The 20,745-nt window shown below is 37.8% G+C and overlaps 3 protein-coding genes across 4 annotated transcripts in view; 1 reads left to right on the top strand and 2 right to left on the bottom strand.

The window, feature by feature from the left end:
* Positions 1–241: 241 nt before the first annotated feature.
* cldn23.1 (claudin 23.1) lies at positions 242–2,763 on the top strand. Its single transcript, XM_042509700.2, has one exon. It carries the CDS (start codon positions 385–387, stop codon positions 1,210–1,212), a length of 828 nt encoding a protein of 275 aa, XP_042365634.1. The 5' UTR covers positions 242–384; the 3' UTR covers positions 1,213–2,763.
* Positions 2,764–8,137: 5,374 nt separating this feature from the next.
* Positions 8,138–14,670, bottom strand: LOC121959917 (uncharacterized). 2 transcript variants are annotated; one of them, XM_088071075.1, is made up of 4 exons: positions 14,104–14,670; positions 11,515–11,858; positions 10,109–10,178; positions 8,138–9,774 (listed from the first exon to the last, which is right to left on the bottom strand). In XM_088071075.1, exons 2-3 carry the CDS (start codon positions 11,799–11,801, stop codon positions 10,136–10,138), a joined length of 330 nt encoding a protein of 109 aa, XP_087927201.1. In that variant the 5' UTR covers positions 11,802–11,858; positions 14,104–14,670; the 3' UTR covers positions 8,138–9,774; positions 10,109–10,135. The 2 variants fall into 2 exon arrangements, with proteins under 2 accessions (XP_087927201.1, XP_087927200.1); XM_088071074.1 differs by having other exon boundaries at positions 11,515–11,897; positions 14,104–14,664.
* Positions 14,671–17,516: 2,846 nt separating this feature from the next.
* The window catches only part of lrp13b (low-density lipoprotein receptor related-protein 13 b), a 34,154-nt gene continuing 30,925 nt past the window's right edge, over positions 17,517–20,745 (bottom strand). Inside the window, exons 44-47 of the mRNA XM_042509623.2 lie at positions 20,166–20,402; positions 18,907–19,198; positions 18,655–18,748; positions 17,517–18,365 (exon numbers count right to left, since the gene is read on the bottom strand). Coding sequence (XP_042365557.2) covers positions 18,270–18,365; positions 18,655–18,748; positions 18,907–19,198; positions 20,166–20,402 — 719 coding nt within the window. The 3' untranslated portion in view covers positions 17,517–18,269. The remainder of the gene's footprint in view (positions 18,366–18,654; positions 18,749–18,906; positions 19,199–20,165; positions 20,403–20,745) is intronic.

Here is a 20,745-nt window from a genome sequence, read left to right as displayed (position 1 = left end):
TGTGTCCCCAACGTTGAAATGAAACCTGTGCCCTTGTAAAGAACTTTTATATTTTAAACTTGCGCAACTGATGGTAGCGACAAAAATCTAGCGCTGTTTGCTGTTCTTAATAACTTATCACACATTTGCATGATAAAAGGTTCGTCGAAACTCCCTGTCTTTGCTGCTGCTGCAGGTGGAGATGAAAAAGCTCTGTGCTGCGCACGGCGCACCACACCTATCCTTCTTGGGGACCGAGGCAGACAGATAAAGCTCCGCCCACGGCCAAAGTTTCAGTCAGACGTGTTTTTTAAGAGCAGCTGTCAAAACTCAGTCGCTCCTGTCTAAATTACTACACCGTGTTTGGAAATAAACACAGCAACATCAACAGCAGCAGCAGCAATCATGCCGAGGCGATCAACGCAGGAATGGATCCGCTTATCTTTACGCACGCCGGGCATCCTGATCTTCGGGATGGTTTTGGCTCCATGCGGCTGGATCCTGGACCTGACCGCCACTGTGGCCCCAAACTGGAGGACCCTCCACGACCTCCCCAACACCCCGTCCGATGAGTTCATCCAGCAGGGCATTTGGGACATCTGTAGGGCCACCTCAACCAATACGAGAGCAGAGTGCGGGCTGACGGACACCACATATTTCGGCAACCAGATCATCGAGGTCGCCCAGGGTTTGATGGTGGCCTCCCTCATCGTAACTCTACTCGGGCTGGCTGTGGCCATCCCAGGGGTCCGCTGCTGGAAAGACAGGCCCAACTGGACCATAGCTGGCCTGGGTGGACTGTTGATCTTCCTCTCGGGCGTCATGACCATCATCCCCATCGCCTGGTACACCCACATCCTCGAAGAGGTCACATCGGTGTCTCCTCTCATATCTGTGCGCGTCGGCTACTGCATCATCCTGGGCTACATCGGCGGGATCATGGAGGTCCTGGCTGGCTTTGTCATGTTCATCGGGATCTGCCGGTGTTGCGGAGGAAAGAACAGAGGGGAAAGGCGGATTGAGGAGGTCACTGGTCCCCGGTTTAGCCACCAGAAGCAGCCACCGAGACGGGTCGATGTGCCGAGCCTGAACCGGGCCAGGAGCAGCGCCAGCAGCAGCGTGCCATATTCAAAGGACTCCCTGGATGATGATGTGTCCTTCCCAAGAGCCAAGACCCCCGCCCGGTCAGTCAACACCTCCTACAACGGCAGACCCTATGATGCAGACCTATGAGAGACCCATGCCCCACATCTGGAGACACACAAGGAGAAGAGAACTCCACCCTTTGAAACCTGGAGCAACATCACTTTTCTTGTGTTGCTTTCACAAGTATTTAAGCCTATGAACGCAAGCAAGTTTGTTTGATTTCTTGCAAAATCACGGGGGGAAAGGGCGATGAGCAACTTGGTAAGAAATGTTCAACAAATTGCAAGACATTTGTGGATTTAGATTGTTTTTTTAAGCGGGGGAAATATGTCTAGGGAAAAAAAAGCTATAGAAAAATCATCATAATTGCATATTTAAAATGATGTCAGAAAATTATTATGATTTTTTAAATAATAATTTTAAGGTATTTTCTTGTACTTATTAATACTTGTTTGCTATTTTTTTCCTCCAGTACTCATGTTTTTGAAAGAAATCAAGCCAATTTTCTCAGGTTTCAAAGGGCTAAAAATGGACATAGGCCTATATGAAGAAGCAATGGTATTTACTCAATGACTTTATGAAATTACAAACAGTCTACTTAGTTAAACTGTACCATAATATTATGGAGTGTTGCAGCAATAAGATACTAATACCATAAAGTTTGATTATTCTAAGACATGGAATATTGTAGGGATGGGGGTTGATACAGGATATTTTCACAGTATTTTATGTTTTATGTCGTGTCTTTTTTATTTTATAAATTGTTAATATTAAATATACAAATTAAACTTTGGTAGCCTAGACTATTAAAAGTCAATTACTTTTTCAGTCCGCAAGATATATTTGCTGGAATAGGCTAAAAATGATTTGCTGTGAGATGTACAGACTGAAAACTTTACCTTATTAAATAAAAAAGATGCTGACAAACGCAGCATAATAAATCGCAATATGTCATTGCAATAGGTCTGTATGTTATGAGTAACTGTAAAATGGAAAAATCATAATAATAATTCACACAATAATAATATTGTGATGCAAGTATCGTAGTAATATCATATTGTGGGTCCCCTGGTGATTCCCATCCCTAGAATATAATAATTTGTTGGTATGAAAAGATTAATATTATGAAATCACTGTATTCTCACCATTAAGTGAAGCAGAATCACTTTATCTTTGAGTATTAATAGTGTTAAATTATGTGTGAGTGACAGAGCAGGGCCTGCAGATGAGTCTCATCATGGCCATAGCTGGGTTATGATTAATTCTAGCATTCTTATGATATATGATAAGTGCTTCAAATAGTGCAGTAAAGACGAGATGAATATTATAAAGTGAGAAAATGGAAGAAAAGACAAATATTGTTCAATAAGTCTGAAGAAAAGTGGTATCAAGTTGACTGTCTTTTACATTATGCAAATTATGTTGAATTCCATTTGTAAATAGTCTGCATCTTTAAGGTTTTTGCATTTTTTTCTGTGCATATTGGCTGTTTTTTTCTCTATTTTATGTAAATACTATACTCTTATGCACTTTACAGTTATGGCTAATTTTGTAGGACCACAGGACAAGTGATTAATATTGTTCTAACTACTCTGTGATACAAGTGCTGTTTAATAAATGTGCGCTGTTTCCTGATAACAGATGACTGAGCCCTTTTCCTCAACTGAATAGTAGAAAATTTCAAATTTACTGCAGGGGTGCATAAAATAAAAAAACTGTGGTTGTGATGCAGTGCGGTAAAATGTTTTGTCATGGTTTTGTCAGAGGAAAGGTGAAAATATACTTTATCATCTGTGACAAGAAGTCATTATAGACACTGTTCAAACACATGTATCAACAGGCTGCATTTTACAGTGATACTTTTCTTTCTCTGCCTCCCCGTCCTGTCTGCTCAGTCTTTACACATACACACACAGAAAATGTTGCCTGACCGGTCTGAGAAGTTGGTTTCTTTCAGCATCTTGTCGAACAACATTACCTCTTCTGTTTAAACTGGCTTATCATCTCAAACAAGGCGCCACTGTAGTGAACAATTTAGCCCTCTGTGGCTCCTGGTGAGTCTTTTGTTGTGAAATCGGCCACCAAGAAATCACAATCAGACACTAGAGCAAAGTACTGATACTCCAGCAATGAATGTGTCTGCCCCCCTGCAGATGTAAAAACAAGAATGGGTACTAGAAAATCTTCAAATACAAATACTGTTACTATACTTGAGGAACAGGATTTCTGACCAGGGTTGCTCAAAGTAATCAGCTGAAATGGAAAAACCTTCTGGCTGACTATGAGAAATGTGCGTCTGAGAAGCCAAAAAAATGTGAATGTACAAAATATATTCACAGTTTATAAATGCAACAGAATTAATGTCAGCAACCCAGGTACTATTGATATGAGTCTTAAAGGGAAAGTTTTACCCCCAAATCAAAAGTACGTATTTTTACAATCCCTTCTTACCCAAATTTGTTAAATGCCACCACTTTGTCACTGGCTCTGCAAGTAAAGATATGATGCACAAGCTACTCTCCTGCGTCAGTGTTGGACTTTCAGGGATGGCATGTAAATTTATGTTTGTTACAAGCATTGCGTCTTTTGAAATATACTTCTGTTTTTACAGGAAATCTAGAGTTTCTGCTCTTTACATGCATACAGTCTTTTTCAAACTAAACTTACAACATAAGTTTAAGAGAAAATCTGCAGTTTTAGGTTTTTTTATTGGGTTAGACAACAAAAGCATGTGGTTAGGTTTAGAAAAAATTAATTGTTTGTAAGTATGATTGCTACTAATGTCTACTAATATATAACATCATATGTAATTTGCTACACAATTCCTACACTGTTATTAAAATCACTCCACTGACTTTTGTTTTCACAAGGGAAACAAACAGCAGGCTCCCTGGTGAAAGTCCAGAGTTTGAGTGGTTCTGAGCTAGCAGTAAATGCACCTGTTCACTGCACAGTGGTGTGGTTTGCTTGTGTAGTTTGCTGTGAGTTTGGGAAGAGGCATTGCTATTGAGTTTTTTAAAAGTATTTATTGTGGCGCTTTGAGCACCACAAGCCAAGTGCTACCTAGCTCCATTATATTGGAGAGAAAGCAGACATCTCTGCCGCTGATATCTCCAGCACTTGACAACTCACACTATAACGTTCTAGATTGATGAATAACATTACAGGTAAAATGTGTTGTTTATTTGGAGGTTAACAGTCTCTTTCATTAATTCTTCATTTTCATGATAACAATGACACACCCAAAAAAATGTATTCACTGGCGTCTTCATGCAGACTGACCTCTAAAAGAGGCTTTCAAGATGTATTGTGTCTTATTACATGGCTGTCCATTGAATTGTCACATGCAGTGACTCATAAAATGATGGTCCAGAATGGGTGGGGTGAGGATAGACGGTGCGTTGAGGGTGTGACAGAAGGCGTCAGTTTTTATTTATAGACTCGTTGTACTGATTCGCTGAGGAAAATGTTTTCCTTCAAAGGTTTTATTGCACATCCAGAGAGTTGGGAGATTAAAAGGAGATGGATTAAAGAATTGTGCAAACTGATATATCAAACAAGGAAAGAAGACAATGAGAAATTTGAGAAGAAAGGGCCAAATAAGCAAGAAATTAGTAAAAAGTTAGATGAAAATTACATGAATATAAGAATAAAAAAAATCTCTATGTTTTTTTCTGTAAAAAATGTTTAAATACATAATTATAAAAGCTATAAATGTAGTCTTTTGGACATTTTGCTCTACTTTTTTTTCATCTGCCTGATGATTATACACTATGTTGACATAGTATCACCCTCGTGGCAGATCCGTCCTCTTGTTTTAACAGATACATATTTTATCTGATAACAAAGATCAGTCATTACAGATTAGTCCCATTCCCCATCTCAGCTTCTGCTGAGTTTAGTAAACATTGGAGCTGATACTATTGTGTCATTTAATCCCAAAAAGGGGCTGAATAGGCAGCAGCTTTTGTGTATACACAACACACACACAGTGACAGCTGCCTGTTGTCAGTATTGTTACACATTCTGAACTTATAGCAGAGAAACATATTAAACATCGTAATAATCATTTTACAGTGACACACCCATCACCTTGTTTTATTCTATTTAATTGGATAAATAAAAAAATATACTTATTAAATAATTCATGTAATATAATATTCTGCTTATTACATAGCTTTAACTTGTAGAACCATGTCTCTCACAAGATTACTGTGGGCCTAGCTGCAAACTGTAGCTATGCAGCTGTTAAAATGCTATACGAAATGTTATCATATATACAATAATATAATATATAAGAGTTTATTTGAATAGCACTTTTCAAAACCAACGTTATACGGTGTGTGCGCACACAAACACACGCACACACAAGAAAAGGATTAGCAAAAAACATAAATACAACACAAACTAAAAACAGAGCATTGCAGGACTTAAGTGCAATGTTGAGAGTAAGGTAACTCACTGTTCAAAAATAAAAATGAACCTTAAAAAAATTAAAGGAGAAATTGAATGCAAACAGGTGCAATTTTCTAAAACATTTTTCAGTGGAAAAATTAAGTCACACTGACAAAGAGTGCTATTTTCTCCATCCTTCAAAATGGACTTAAATTCCTCCATAGTTATCAGCTTTGACAATTTCTGGTACTTTTGCACATTAGTTCAGGAAGAAGGGAATGTATTCAGAAAGCTTTTTGCCAAGATTTATTCTAACCCCGAGGACCAGCATGTGTAGAAAGTAATAAAACTTAAAGCACAATGCTATACAGCGTTCAACTTCTTTAGGTAGTGGTGCCTTCATAAAGAGCAGATTATCGTAGTCCAGTAAGGGTAAAAAAAAAAAAAAAAAAGTTGCCAAAATCAAAAATTACCTTGCCTGATGGGAGAAACTGAATTTAATACTTAATTCTAACACAAATGCAAGTATTCTTTTTTTCAGGGGATTATGAACTAATGAAAACATTGTTATGGATATTGTATACAATTTCTGCCAACAGATGTCCCTAAATCCTGCACACTAGACCTTTAATACCAACATAAATTGATGTAAATGGGACTGAAAATCAAAGGCAGACAGCAATAACTCAAGGACATGTGAAAGACTGATCAGTTTCAACACAACTGACTCAGCCGTAAAACAAAGTGATTGTAAACTGATACGAAGTATCAAGAAAAAGAACATCTTTCATGTAAAATCCTGCATAGCTGCAAATATTTCATGATTAGAAAAGCTGCATGTGTGCTTCTCTAGCAACGACTTGTTCCGACTAAAGTACAGTCTTTGTTTATATGAATCTGTTGGGGTTATGCAGTAAGTATATATAAAACATTGGTTTGGTGAGTGGCTTAATAATTGAAAAGTATATGTGTAAATGAAATAGTACATAAGATTACACACAAAAATTGTAGGGTCCTACATACATTAATCATTTTTTTTTCACAGATCAGTTTATCAGGAACATCTTAACTAGTAAATAAAAGGCAATAATTGCTGGTAAAAATTTAAGCATCAGCCAGCAGCAGTCATTTTAACAATAGCCTCTAAAATTAAGCACTGCGAGATATTTAAATATAAAAGAAACAAATCAATCTTTGCTATCTGGGGCCAAACATTTATGAGAGGAAAGGAATTTTAGAATGAAGCAAAACAGGATCTGGGAGGGCGTGCGCACACATTTTAGTTTCAGGTTATTGACATAGTTCACTGCAATTGTGGGAAAAAGGTGCTTTGTTTTTTCTGGGTCAGTACTTTGAATGCACCTTTTTCTTTCATGTATGGCCACCTTTAACTTTTAGGTGATAGGTGAGACTCAAGCTGAAATACTGGGTGTCGTAGAGTTATAAATTAACAATGAAGTCATAGTTTTGGGTTTTAAGGCTACTGAGGACTTGGTGAGCAAAAATGTATTACTGTTTTTATTCTCTCAAAAAAATTAGGCAAATACTCTCACTTCTCCAAAAAGTGGTATTTTTTCAACCTAATTGTCAGAGTAAATGTTGACATTATAGAAATCTGCAAACCATGGGTATGTAGCATTTGTATGTTATGTGAAAATGTTATACCTACATGGTTAAAACTGTGTTTCACTGAGTTTCTACAATGTGGTTTAACCAACATATGCTCACTCCTAACTGATCAAATACTTCAGTGGCCCTGCGGATCAAACTATTATTGTCAAAATAATATTAATAATTCACATAGGCTATAATCATTTGACATACATCACTAACATAGAATGCAGCTATACTAGCACACACGTGTTACTATAATAAGACTTCCCCTTCCTCCTCGCTCTCCGTTCTACAGCAGTTGCTTGGAGTACCGAAAAATGCAGGGCATCTCATGTAGCCACTAAATGGTTCCTTGGTGCATCGGTGTCTGACGCCGAGGGCCACTGACGCCGAGGGCCACTGACCAAGTTAAGGTATTCAACAAGTTAGGAGTGGGCCCAGGTTGGGTTTACTCGTGGTTATGGTTAGGCAGAAAACTTAAAGTTAGAGAAAGATCATGTTTTAGCATAAATCCCACATTTTGGTGGCATAGTCCTTTTTGGAAAAGCAGTAATGTGTTTGCTAAAAAACAACCAGTGCAGTTTGTTGGTCTTGAAAAGTGAACTGCTGCTCATATACAAGTCACTTTAGAGATGTTAATATAATAAATATGGAACATACAATTGTAAAGTATCTCTGGTCTGGTGACTGGGCTGCTATTTTTTGTTCTTTTTGTTGGCCTGAGCCATCACTTCTTACAGAGAATGACAGGCTGTTGAGCAACTTACAATCCATTTATATACAAACATGCACATGCTTAATGTGCCCAACACATTGTACACACGTTGACACACAATTGTTATTCCACATACTCATAAATTTGAGAGGCTTAAGTGTGTTAAACATTCAAAACATCTTCCATGATCATCATCAGTGCTCAGTAGTTACATGCAGTCTGACTACATGAACTGATTTGTATTACAGCTACACAAAAACATAAAGAAAAACAAGACTGTAAAAAAAGTTGTCCTGCTAATGTTTTATGGTATCAAAAGAGTTACAGAAAAGGCATGTAAAACATAATAATTCAGTCAGCAGTGTACAAAAGAAAGACAATACAGCACACAAAGCACTTAACACTTGAAAGTAACTTAGTGAGGACAGATTAAAGACTTTAGTCCTCAACAAAAGGTAGTGACAGATCAAATCTGGTCAAAATCCCTGGTTTATGTGAATGGATTGCTATGGAAATAGTTTTTGGCACATGAACTCACTCTTTCAACGTTATATACAAAAACACAGCAGAATGAATCACTCACCAGCACTATGGCACTCATGGGTCATCTCTCTGTATTTAAGGGAAGCTACTTCTTTGTCAAAAAGAGTGACTGATAGGTGAATGTTTTTCTAAATGTACCCAGTAATGAGCTTTTTCATATGGGAAATCTGATGAAGGAAGTAGATTTTCAGTACAGGCAGATCATGACATTTCTCACTGTGCATTCAAACTGTGAACAACATGATCATTTTAGTCTATAAAAGTCTGTTCATTTCTTGCAGAATGGCAAATTCAGTCAGTGCGTGAGAAGTCAAAAAAGATGCCCACAACACCAAAATATTTTTAATCTACTGTTTGTGGGACTGGTGGTTACAACTTTAATGGTTATTAGCACTAGATAGCCACAATAATGCATCAGAATTCTATAAATAACAGTAAGATTATTAAAGTGAATGAACACATAAAAAGCTGCTAATGGATACAGAGCATTAATAAGGAAAACTATATCATTTTATTGCACTAATAAGAAAATAATGGTAACCTAACCCAACCATAACCTCATTCCCAAACTGATGTTTTTCAGTTTTCAATTTCAATTATTCATTTCCACATAGTTCTGGGTACATATGCCAGTCCATCAGAAGTCCATTCATTTCAAACAATCATAGTCTCCAACCGTCGGCGAAACTCCTGTTTTTAGGTCTGTTTTTTCAGTACGGAATTTGCCTCAAATACGATGAAGAATATAACTTTTGTGGCAGACTTCCAGTAATATATCTCCTTTTTGTACATTTTCTTCAACTTTATTGCAATTTCTGTAGTGACTTTTATTCATCTGTAGAATAATGCATTTTGCACATACTATACGTAAACACGGACACAAAACAAAACTGTTTTGAAACGAGGCATTATCTCTAAAACTATGTTGTTCAAGCACAGATGTCTCTGCTGTGTTCATGAGGTAAAGACTCATTGACTCCAATCTGAATCCATCTTAATTAAATACCAGAGTTACACACATGCCTGTAAATATACTCTGCGTCAGTCATCTATATCCTGTCTAAATGAACAGCTTCAGAACTCTGTGATGCATGCCATTTTCCCTCAGTGAATCATGTGTCTGGTATATATACCTTAAGTTATATTTTTCCATTGTCAAATGATACATGAAAAACACAATTACTGTAGAGAAGTTGGATCATTCTTAATCTAACTCCATTTATCAGTTCAGTATTTGAGGTTTTGGGATGCTGCAACATCAGTTGTAAAGGGAAAAGTCAAAGGTCAGCCACTGAAAAAAGGTAAAATTCAACCAACTGCTATAAGCGTGCTGCAGAAGATGGAAGCTCCATAGTGTTACTGGCCACAATTTAATGGTTAACCTGGAAAAGAATGAGAGATTACGTATTTTTATTTATTTATTTTTTCTGTCTTCGTTATGGTGATTTAAAAAATCCACATTTAGAAACATATTTAAAGTGTCAGCAGTCTGTCAGTTAAAGGTACCCTGTGGAGCTTTTGACCACTAGTAGCGCTACAGAGCATTGTTTTTAATTAAGCAATGTAGTTTTGGTGCAGTATTTTCCTTCACAAAAATTAACTGTTGTAATTAAACTATGACACTTGTACATAGTTTGCGTCCAATTCTCAAATTTGATTCCCAGGTGATAAAACACAAAATGGAAAGCATTTTGGAATATTTAGCCAAATACCTACTTCAGATATAATGGAGATGCATCCACATTACACATCAATGTTGTAGCCATGTTTTTCTGCCATATGATTCCTGTTTACAAACAAAAACACAACATTAATTTGAGAACATTTCCTTATCTTATGTTGATGTAATTGTGTGAACCAGGTGAGAGCACCACAGGTGAATGGACATGTAGCAACTTGCATGCAGCAAAAACAGACATTCACTTCAGGCAGTTTTGTTGTTGGTCTATTATTTTCAGTTGCATGATGGAACCCTTCATTCATGAGTGAAAACATGTCGACAAATGTAGACAAAACCCTGCTTTCTCACTGCGGCGTTTTGTATATAATGTTAGAACATGTAATGACAGAGTTATTGTGCCTTTCAGCCAAAAATGACGGTACTTACAGAGCCAAATTGATGTCTGTGTAAAAAGTATTAGCTGACAGGACAGGATGAATATAATGTTCAGACATTGTTTAATGTTTGTGACCCATCACTCTGAGATTAAAAAAAAGCAGCTAGCAGCAGTTAGCAGCTAACTCAAAGAGGAGGAACAGTAACTGTAAATGTCTAGTAAGCGGTAAGACAATAAGGTCCAGGAGCTTACCCTCCAAGCAGGGTCGAGATAAACCTCCATATAACACGGATGGTATAAGATTATTATGCCATTTTTTTTGTTGTTCAGAAAGAGCTGCCCAACGTGTATCTGTTATGTCATGCTAATGGCGCCCACCATAACTACATTAATAATATCCAACACAGTGATAGCTACACAAAAGACGAAACTTGGACATGAAACAGAAAAGATGGGCGGAGGAGGGAAATGCTGGGGTCTTCATTGTGGTAGTGCTGTGTGAAAAAGGGATTTAATCTGTTCAGCCAATGTGACTATAACTGCTTGTGTTTACTATCAGCCTCTACTTCATCAGGAAAGAGTTCATTGACTAAGTTTAGATCCAATGTTTCAAAACTTTGATGGACAGTGCAACTTTATTTTTGTTTTCCTTTTGACTAAGATAAGAGGATCAATATCAATGTCATGTCTTGAGTATAGTGTTGGCGCCAGGATGAAAAATATCTTAGCCTAGCATAAAGAAATGGCAGGAAATTAGCCTGGCTCTGTCCAGTGTCAAATGGTTTGATTTCTCAACATAAATTAATATCAGTTTCAGTTCAACTTTAAACAAACAGGACAATGTGTACACTTCACAACTAGCTAGCTGTTTCCCTCTGCTTCCAGTTTTTATGCTAAGCTAGGCTAATTACGCCCAACCTCTAGCTGTTTTTGTAACACACAAGATTGACATCATTCTTCTCATCTCACTTTGGAAAAGACAGCAAATAAGCATTTTTGCTTAGCATAAGCAAGTTGTTCCCTCAAGAACAATGAATGATAAAACTTTCAACAATATTTCTGTACCTGTTTCTTTTCTTTTGCCTCTGCCTCATCTTGGCAACAACGAAAGCCACAATCACCGCTCCGATGATGACGGCCAGCACACTCAGGGTTAGTGGTACACTTAATGCCCCGTTGACTGTGTCCTCGCAGAATTCGCCCCGGTAGCCTAGCGCACAGTTGCACACCAAACCAATGCCGCCGCCAGGAGGACTCACACAAGTACCATGGTCATTGCACTGAGTCTCTCCACAGGTCGGCAGGTTGTAGTCGATGCCTCTCGGTTGGGGAGGAGGGAAAGAGGTGGTCATTATAGAGAAGGGAGTGAAAGGAAGGGAGGAAACAATGGAGTTATATAGGAGGGAGTGCTAGGTGTAAAGAGAATGGAAGAGGAGGGAGGTCACACCCTAAAACACAATAAGGAGACACAAAGAAAAGACACTGAGTTTTTTTCTGAAAGACAACTCAAATGGGTTTCCACAGGCTAGGTTCACTCTAACATGTCTGCAAGCAACACATACTGAAACGACCATTGTACTCTTCCAACAGTAAGTAAAAATAAAAATAAGCTGTGAAATCATGTGGTATGAAGACTATGTCTAGTCATCATCTTGTCCCAAATAGGTTAGACTGAGTTTGCAAAAACTTATTTTGAGGAACCTTTGTTAGCCAGGGGAAGGACACTTTATAGAAGTAAAGGTGATGTGATCAGTGGCTGTTCCTGCATGGAAGTCATCACATTTCATGACTAAGTTTCTTCCCATGCCAGCAATGTCCTGCTCAGTGGTTTGGTAGGGCACATTTTAAGTGACTATATCTTCATGAAAAATGTGTTGAACTTAACTCAACCTGACTGAGCCATCTCTACAGTTTGGTTTAGGTTTGTTATGCAAAAAAATCCACTAGATGTCACTGTCTCTTTAATTTGGTAGTTCTACCTTTCATCAATCCAGTCACCAGTATTGGCAATGTAACTTAGCCTATGTTTCTGCAACCCACAGATATGCAACATTTGTATGTTATTATGTAGCAAACACTTTATTATGTAGCAAATATGTTTATGTTTCAACAACACCAGGATTAAACACAGGGTTATGTTTAGGCATAAACAAAACCATTTGGTTATTGTTAGGGCTTCAACTAATGATGATTTTCATTGAAAATTCATCTGTTGATTATTTTCTCAATCAATTGATCTTTTTTTGGTCTATAAAATGTCAGAAAATGGTGAAAAACAGTCTTTCCCAAAGCCCAAGATGACATTTTTGCCCACAACCCAAAGAAGTTTGCAGTCAAAGAGGAGGATAGAAACCGGAAAATATTCACATCCAAATGCAGCAATATTTCCCTCAAAAACAATGATTGTATGTAACATATCTGTGGTATGCAGACATGTGCAATGTGAGTATTTTCATCTGGTGCTTGGGCTGATTTTATGCAGTTTGTTGGCAATAGTAGTCCTGCTCTCAAACTTACATTTTAAGACTGTGCTGCCTATAATTGGACAGTTTGCAAGCCATAAAGAATGTGGTAAATGTATAAGACAGGGACAGTCTGACGTTTTAATGATCCCTAGTTGACAAGATGTTTTCATCAGTATATTGGAACAGACTTTCATGGATGCCAATTATGTCAGAAAATCCAAAATTATCTTAATAATTCCCCTTACCACCCATATTAATACCAAAAAGTTATGTGTATACATTTCTATTTTATACATGTAAAACAAAAATAACAGCCATAAGCTAATGTGTGTATACAGCACAGCTTTTTAACAATTTCCACTGCTCATACTTAGTATGGAACTATGAGCTGCTTGTTGCTTGGTGTCTCACCCTCTGACATATTTTACTTTTAAATCATCATATACAAATGACCAAAAAGGTCTAGCAGCCTAACTGCAGAGAGTGTAATAAACCATTTGAAGAACTGTACATCTTTCCACCTTAAATGAAAAAATTAGATTTTTTTCCCCCCCGCAAGTGAAACACAAGGAAGTACTCCTCCTAGCAACTCAAGTTGTTTCATCATCAACATTAAGTGTATAAAGACAGAGACCCAAAGGACGACTGACTCAGTCTGAGCCAGGGCTGCCTGGTATCAACTCAAGACTCCTGTTAGAGAAACATCAACCTTGTTCTAATGACAAAATAAATGCATGTTAAACAATTCATCAGCGGAATCTATTGAACAGTACAGTAAATATTCACCAACATACTGGAAACTATCTATGACACAAAGGCTGCGTTTTTAGATTCTCAACTCATAAATACAACCAAGACAGACAATGTAAATCCACACTAGAAAGACGTTTACTGCCAACGTGTTGCATCACAGCTTTATACAATGTAAATACAACAGTCTGGGAAAAAAGTTACTTCTGAGATTTAAGAGACAAGACAGCTCATTATCCAGAGATATACAGCATGGTACAGTATGTTTACTGATTATCAGTGGTGGTGAAGTTATCTTACTTCTCAAGCATCTCGTCATTCAGGTTTTCCCCCAAAATAGCGTGACTGAACTTAACAATGGCATCCCTGCCAGGCGTACTGTATAATAAAACAGGACAGCAACATAACAAAATACGAGAAAATGAAAACATCTACTTACAGAAGTAAAGAAAGCAGACGTGGTGTCGCAGTAAGAAAGCTGTGAAGTTTAAATGTTGGTTTGTCCAGGTGTGTGTCTGTGTGCCAAAGGTCCTGGAAAAAAGAATCTGAAGTTCCTCTTTCAGTGAGGGAATCTGTAACAAAAGGAAGGAGGGAAGAGGAAGAAAGCCGAGACCTGTGAATACCTGCCTCCTTTTTTTCCCACAAACACACACACACACACACACACACACACACACAATCACCCCTCCCTCTGCCTTATCTGTAAATGGGTTGAGTCACACGCTTGTTCACACCAAATATACCAAACATTTATGTGGCAACTTTAAATTTCAGAAACTAATCTTATGCCTCAGTTGATCACTCACTCAAGCTGACTCACAAAACTCTGGTATCTGTGGGAAAAACAAACGCGTTACCTTTCAGACAATGTCTCATTAAACAAACATATATGACGCCAAATAACAAAGATGAATAAAAGGTAAATGCATAAAAAATATGAAACTGACTTCTTTTTTTGAGAAGAGGATGCTGAATAACAATACAAACAACACACGCATGCACATTCACACACACCCTTACCATTATACTGAATTACAGTAGGTGTGTTTGCCAGATGAGCGGGGGCTGAAGGGAGGAGGCAGCAAGTTGAAACAAGACAAGCTGGCAAGACCCAACAAGGCTGACTGAAGTGCTATTTGTTTAAGTACCGGATCGCATCTATAGCTGGTTTCTAAAGTTATGTAACTACTTCTCTGGCGGTGCGTTTAAATACACAATACTTTGTGATCTTTATTTGTAAATGTATCACAAATAAAAAAAGAAATGAGATGCACATTTCATATCGCGTATAGTTGGCTAACTATAAAATCATTTTATTTCTAATTCACTCTGCTGCTAAAGGGCTACCAGCTAACTACAGTTTTCTCGCAATGGACGCAGGAGTTGTCATTGTGAATCAATAAACACACCTTAAATGTCAATATGACAGCATTATATATGCTTTAGTGATGTTTGGACCTTCGAGCACCTAATAAATGTATATGAATTTTTACCCAATCATGTAAACAGCAAATATTCTATTTCCTCTCAGAGAAAAAAGGTAGTGGAGCTTTCTGTCGTGCACTCTGACAACACTGCATCTATATTTCTAGTCCACAAATTGGTTACACCTTTGAAATTTCCTCTAGCACCACCAGCAGGTTGACATTTTGGATTTTATTGATGTCTTGACAATGAGTAGATACTGCCATGAAATTGGGTACAGACATGGTTCCTACCAACAATGGCTCCTAGATGATGAATCCTGATGACTTTGGTCATCCCTTGAGTTTTCTGTGAGGTTAAAGGTCAAAGTTTCAGTTTGTCTTAGGTTTTTGGTCACAAACCAAATAATATGACATTCTCTCAGCTGTACTTATTCTGTAGCGTTAATTAGCAAATCTTAGCATGCTAACATACATTTAACCAAAATGGCAAACACAGTAAACAAAGCTGTGGACTCAACAGCTGCTCCTTTAATGCTAATAGTAGTGAAAAAAAAATGATAGTAGCTGATCAAGCAACAAACTAACTTTTTCATGTTGTTCACGACGAGCTATTTATGTTTACATATATTGCACTGTGTTACTCTCACTGCTCAATGGCTTGCTCTTATTAAACATAAAGTAGTCAGCAGGAATCAGTCATTGTTGTGTGATTATTGCAGCATGGCTGTCTGCTCTGCTCTGCAACCCAGGTAACATTTCAAAATGCATGCTCCAATTCTTTCCATTTATCTGATTAAGGAAGTTGATCCTTGTGTATGTGTTTATCTGTAGTCATTCAGTCCTTAAATACCATATCAGTGTTTTGGAGAAAAAGATTAGACAAACATTCTCAGTAATTTTGCCTCTACAGAATTAAAAAAAGGTTCCTATTTCCATGGTAATAGGACTTACAGGATATCCAGCAGCAGCTCGGAGCAGAAGTGCTGCTTTGTGTTGAGTTTGTTCAGGCATCTGCTCATAATGCCTCTCCCAGTGCTTCCCTGTAAAGCTGGGAGGAGACCACAGGGCAGACCACGACATGCTGGAGGGATTGTGTAAACAGTCTAGCCTGACTTGGCCTTGGGATCTCCTGTGGTGGGTGATCACAATTTTGGGGAAGTTTGTAGATGCATATGGCTTTTTTCAGGGTTTGCACACATTTTCACAGACAACATTTCAAAATTTTTAAAGTACTTTTCAAGGACCAATAATAAGATTTGCATAACCATTCACAACTTCTTAAACTACTTCAGGTGTTAATGCTGCCAGAGTGGGAGAGGGACAGCCGACAGTTGGCTGGTTGACTCTAAACTACCACACTCTTCTTTCCTGGCAGTAAAAAAAAAAAGTGCGTATTTGTCCTGTGAGAGACAACTGAATACCAAGGGCTGCTAAAATGCAGCACAGTACTTGCCCTACATACCCAGCATTATTTAAACATCAGATTCAAACTCTATTGAAACATAATTCTAGCTAGTTGACATTCATCAGGCATGTCCAAATTCCAGCCCGGGGGTCAAGTATGGCCCATGGCTTGACTTTCAAAGTATACTATATGAGGCTCTCCACACAATATTGATTTTACAAGCAAGATCAGTTTTGATAAGGATCACATTTTGTCCGTTCACTTCACAACGGCAGGACTATCATACAGTTTGTAGATCACGTAGGAACTATGCAGGCAGAACTAATGTATTTTCACAAACAGACAGTAAACAAACAGAACGGTTGCCTAACAGCAGACATTTCCTGCTAGGTGTCAGACATGGTCACAGCAAGGAGGCATAAAGTCAACAGTGAGAACCAAAGTTGAATCCTTTTTCACTCAAGGATGAAACAGTTGCATTTGTCTGGGACTGTTTTTAAAATAACCGATGTGATGTGAGTAGCAGCTGGCTCCCAGGTATTTTTCATAATATCTAATTCGGCCCACATTCAAAAAAGTTTGGACGTCACACACATATCAGAGCTAAAGCAGTTACAAGCACAAGTTTCTTTTAACACAACAAAATTAAATGACTTATCCAAAACTTTTTAAAAATAAATGTTATAACGTTTCAAGGTCTGGAAAATGAGATTGTGGAATTCTATGACTTTCCCAGCTTTTCCTTGACTGTTGGAACCCTCTACATATTGTGCATGATAAACCATCCATACAATGTTTGTACATGGCTTAAAAATCAATGTAAAATAGAGTTAAAATGTGACTGATACACATCTAATGTTATTTTGATCAAAATAAAATGTCTGATCTCCTTAAAAACATGAACCAGTGGAATTTGCATTTTTGATTGACCAAAATGATCAAGCCATGATAAGATACTGTATAACTCTCAGAGAAGAAGTGAAATGTGTCTGAAAAAGCATGACAACAAAGACGCCCCCGCCAATTCAAATCTTTAGATCAAGTTTGGCTGATAGGTGGAAGTACGATAACAAAGGGATCTCTCATGCAAAATATGTTTCTCTGAAACAAGGAAGCATCTGTTCGAAACTGGTATCAGATTACAGACTAACTTGGAAAGCGGTTACAACATGAGCTGTGATGGCACGCAGTCACACACTACACAGCAAGGCAATGAACACACATGCATTCACAGACAGGCAGCATTATGACAACGATGAAACTGTGTCACCACAGCTGCATTAGTAATAAACACAAATACAAGGGTTGAAGTAACATAAAGTAAGATCAGAAGTTTAAAAACAGTGAAGGACAGGTAAAGACAGAAAGGCAGACAGAGCTGGCACAAAGAGATTAAACATGGTGACAAGTCGTCAGAGGTTGCGAGCGCCAGGTAGGCTGGAAATCTGTCTAAACAAGCGGGGACCAAACACAGCTATCAGAGTAAAAATAAAACACAACCTTCCAGATTTGTCTGGTTGCCGCCATTTAACTGCTGAAATATAGAAGGGTCAAAAATTAGCAATATATTAGAATGTAACCTGTCTAACCTGTAACTAAATCTCTTTAAAGCTGATAACTGATGTATTTTAGTGCCAACATAAAACTACAAAGATGTTGTCCTTGTTAGAGGGATCAAATGAAGCAGAGTCTGGTTTTTGGATCATTTCTTTCTCACTTTTATTGCACCAAAAGGCAGTCTTCATCAGCTCCATAGTAACGAATCCTCAGACATTACTCATGAAGTCTGCTGCCCTCAGAGTTGTCATGAAGCTGTAGTGACTTAAATGTTAGCGATGGTTTCTTAGCATCTATGGGGGACTCCAGCTCCTGGGGGAAAAAAAGACCACACAGTGTTTCCTTGGCAAACCTATGAAGGCATCTCATATTAAACAAATGTATCCATTTTAAATAAAAATAAGACAAAGTTCACCTGAAGCGTTACCTGATAAAAAGGTGTAGAAATCATCAATGAATCACAAAACAAACATACCCTGGAGTGTTTGACTCATTTCATTTAGTATATAAATGAGCTACATTAATGGTTAATGTCCTTAAATTTAGAAGTATCTCTGCTCATCTATCAAAATGAATTTCTGCTGAGTGGCCTGGTCTTTACCTCAGAGTCCGAGTAGTGTTCACAGGGCAGGCCCATGTTAGCCATCAAAATTTCTTTCTCCATGGATCTGCTTCTGATGGACACCCAGCCTCTCCTATTGAAATGAGATTTTAAAAACTAAATGTTAGTTTTCTACATAGATCACCGAGTTACTATATAAGGCAAAATAGTTCTTAAGATGTGTAGAGATCAAAGAGTTGCTTAAGAATCAAACTTCAAAAAAACTTGTGTTAGTGTTCTTATGGCCAGTACCTTTTAACAAAAATAAAAGCAGCAGCCACCAATGCAGCAATGAGGCAGAGGACACCCAGGACCACAGGCGCATGGCTTCGTCCAGCGTCTGTCTCTTGACAGGACTCTCCCTTGTAACCAGCCACACACTGGCAGCGAGTGATTTTGCCCTCTGTGATGCAGTTGCCGTGACCGTTACAGCGTTGGAGATCACAGGAGGCTGTTTTCACTGAAAGAACAGAGTTCTTTTGGGTGTTGGGGTGAGGCGGAGAGGAAGACTGAGGAGGGCGGCCATCACTGTTTGTGACTGGACCTTAAGAGAAATCAGTGTTAGTGATCAAGTTACAGCATATACAAGTTTGATTAAAAAAAATTAGTTACTTGTCATTATTTGTTACTGTACGCTTATAGTAACCCACTACAGTCTTGTAATCACACATTTTATCTGCTGGTACTGCACAGGAAACTCTGCAACAGTTATTTAAGAAAGCCGAATCCATCCTGACTGCTTCCATTCTTCCTAAACCTAAAGGGTAGTTTTAGCAAACAGTTTTTACTAAACAGCTTTAAATTATTGTTTTTCAATCATTAAATTGTTGTTTTTTATCCTTAACTTGTTTTTTCATTTTTAAGTTATTATTTTTCATCTTTAGTTGTTTTAATTTTTTAACAGACTGAATATTTTTATTGTGTATTTCTGTTATGTTTCAGCCTGAATGTTGAAATGAATAAGCGTACCTTTCAAAAAGGTGTACCCTTTTTTTTAAATTTTATCTTATAGGCAAGAAACTAGGAATTACAATGTTCCACAACTACTTCAAGCATCTATGACTTCTAGAGCTTCTTGCAGTTTGAAAAGTAAGTGCTTTATATGCACCTCAGTTATTGTACACTTGAATTCAATATTTATTCTTCTAAACTATCCACTGAGCAGACTTACCTTAACAAAACAATGGTTCATGTGACCTCAGGTATTTTTAGCCCTCAGATTTAAAAATGTCTATTTTACAATATAATTAATTATCCACAATTCATGCACTGTTTGAGGCGGAATTGGAATAACTATAACTAGAATTAAACAAAAACATCAACAACTTACATCTGAACTTGTTTTATTTAGTCTTAAGTTTAACAAAACAAAGTTGGCAACCCCCAAAGAGGGGGTGACTTAAAAATCAACATAATAGATTCATATGGTATTACTATGATATTACATCATCTACCCTGGCTATAGTTCCCTTCACTGAGTTGGATAATTAAAGATTTGGATGAAAACTTACAGTCTTGTTCATCCGACTGGTCGGGACAGTCCACATGTCCGTCACAGAACTTGCTGCTGCTGATACACCTGCTGCCGTCGAAGCAGGATTCTTCCCCAGAGGGGCAGTCGGGCAGCGGGGAACAGGAAGTGGCACTGACGACGTAGAAGCCCTGGCCACATTTACATGTGTGACCTCCAGGATAGGGCAGGCACAGATGGGCACATCCGCCATTGTTGTTGGAGCAGCTATTAGTTCCTGGTGGAAATGGGTAAAAGAGAATTATTAAATTCAGTAACACAACACCTTTATTTTTTCAGTGTGGAAATCAAAATATCAAATTTTCACCATCAAAGGATAAGAAAATAAACTAAACATTTAAAGTATTTAATGCATAATTAAAGTGGATGAGTGGAGACTTTGAATGATCTTGATTTATCATGAACAGCAGTCCACTGATTTGAAATGAACTGTTCGCTTATTACTGCACGTGGTTTCCATTTGATTTAGAACTTTGTTCTTTTCAAGACCTCACAGGTGTCAACGCATCAAATAGCATTTATTGATTATTTTTTTATTGGATCATCACAACCCTTCACAA

The sequence above is a fragment of the Plectropomus leopardus genome, chromosome 20 (genome assembly GCF_026936395.1).
Source record: "Plectropomus leopardus strain MGB_pleo_1.0 chromosome 20, ASM2693639v1, whole genome shotgun sequence".
NCBI classification, from domain to species: domain Eukaryota; kingdom Metazoa; phylum Chordata; class Actinopteri; order Perciformes; family Serranidae; genus Plectropomus; species Plectropomus leopardus.
The sequence above is the reverse complement of the archived record's forward strand: the minus strand, read 5'-3'. Positions and strand labels throughout refer to the sequence as shown.

Excerpts from the sequence above, each read along its gene's own strand:
- LOC121959917 (XM_088071075.1), bottom strand. The coding sequence starts at position 11,801 with ATGACCACCTCTTTCCCTCCTCCCCAACCGAGAGGCATCGACTACAAC. Across the intron at positions 10,179-11,514 it reads AGGCAAAAGAAAAGAAACAG|GAATCATATGGCAGAAAAAC; the intron begins GTACAGAAATAT and ends GTTTGTAAACAG.
- cldn23.1 (XM_042509700.2), top strand. The coding sequence starts at position 385 with ATGCCGAGGCGATCAACGCAGGAATGGATCCGCTTATCTTTACGCACG.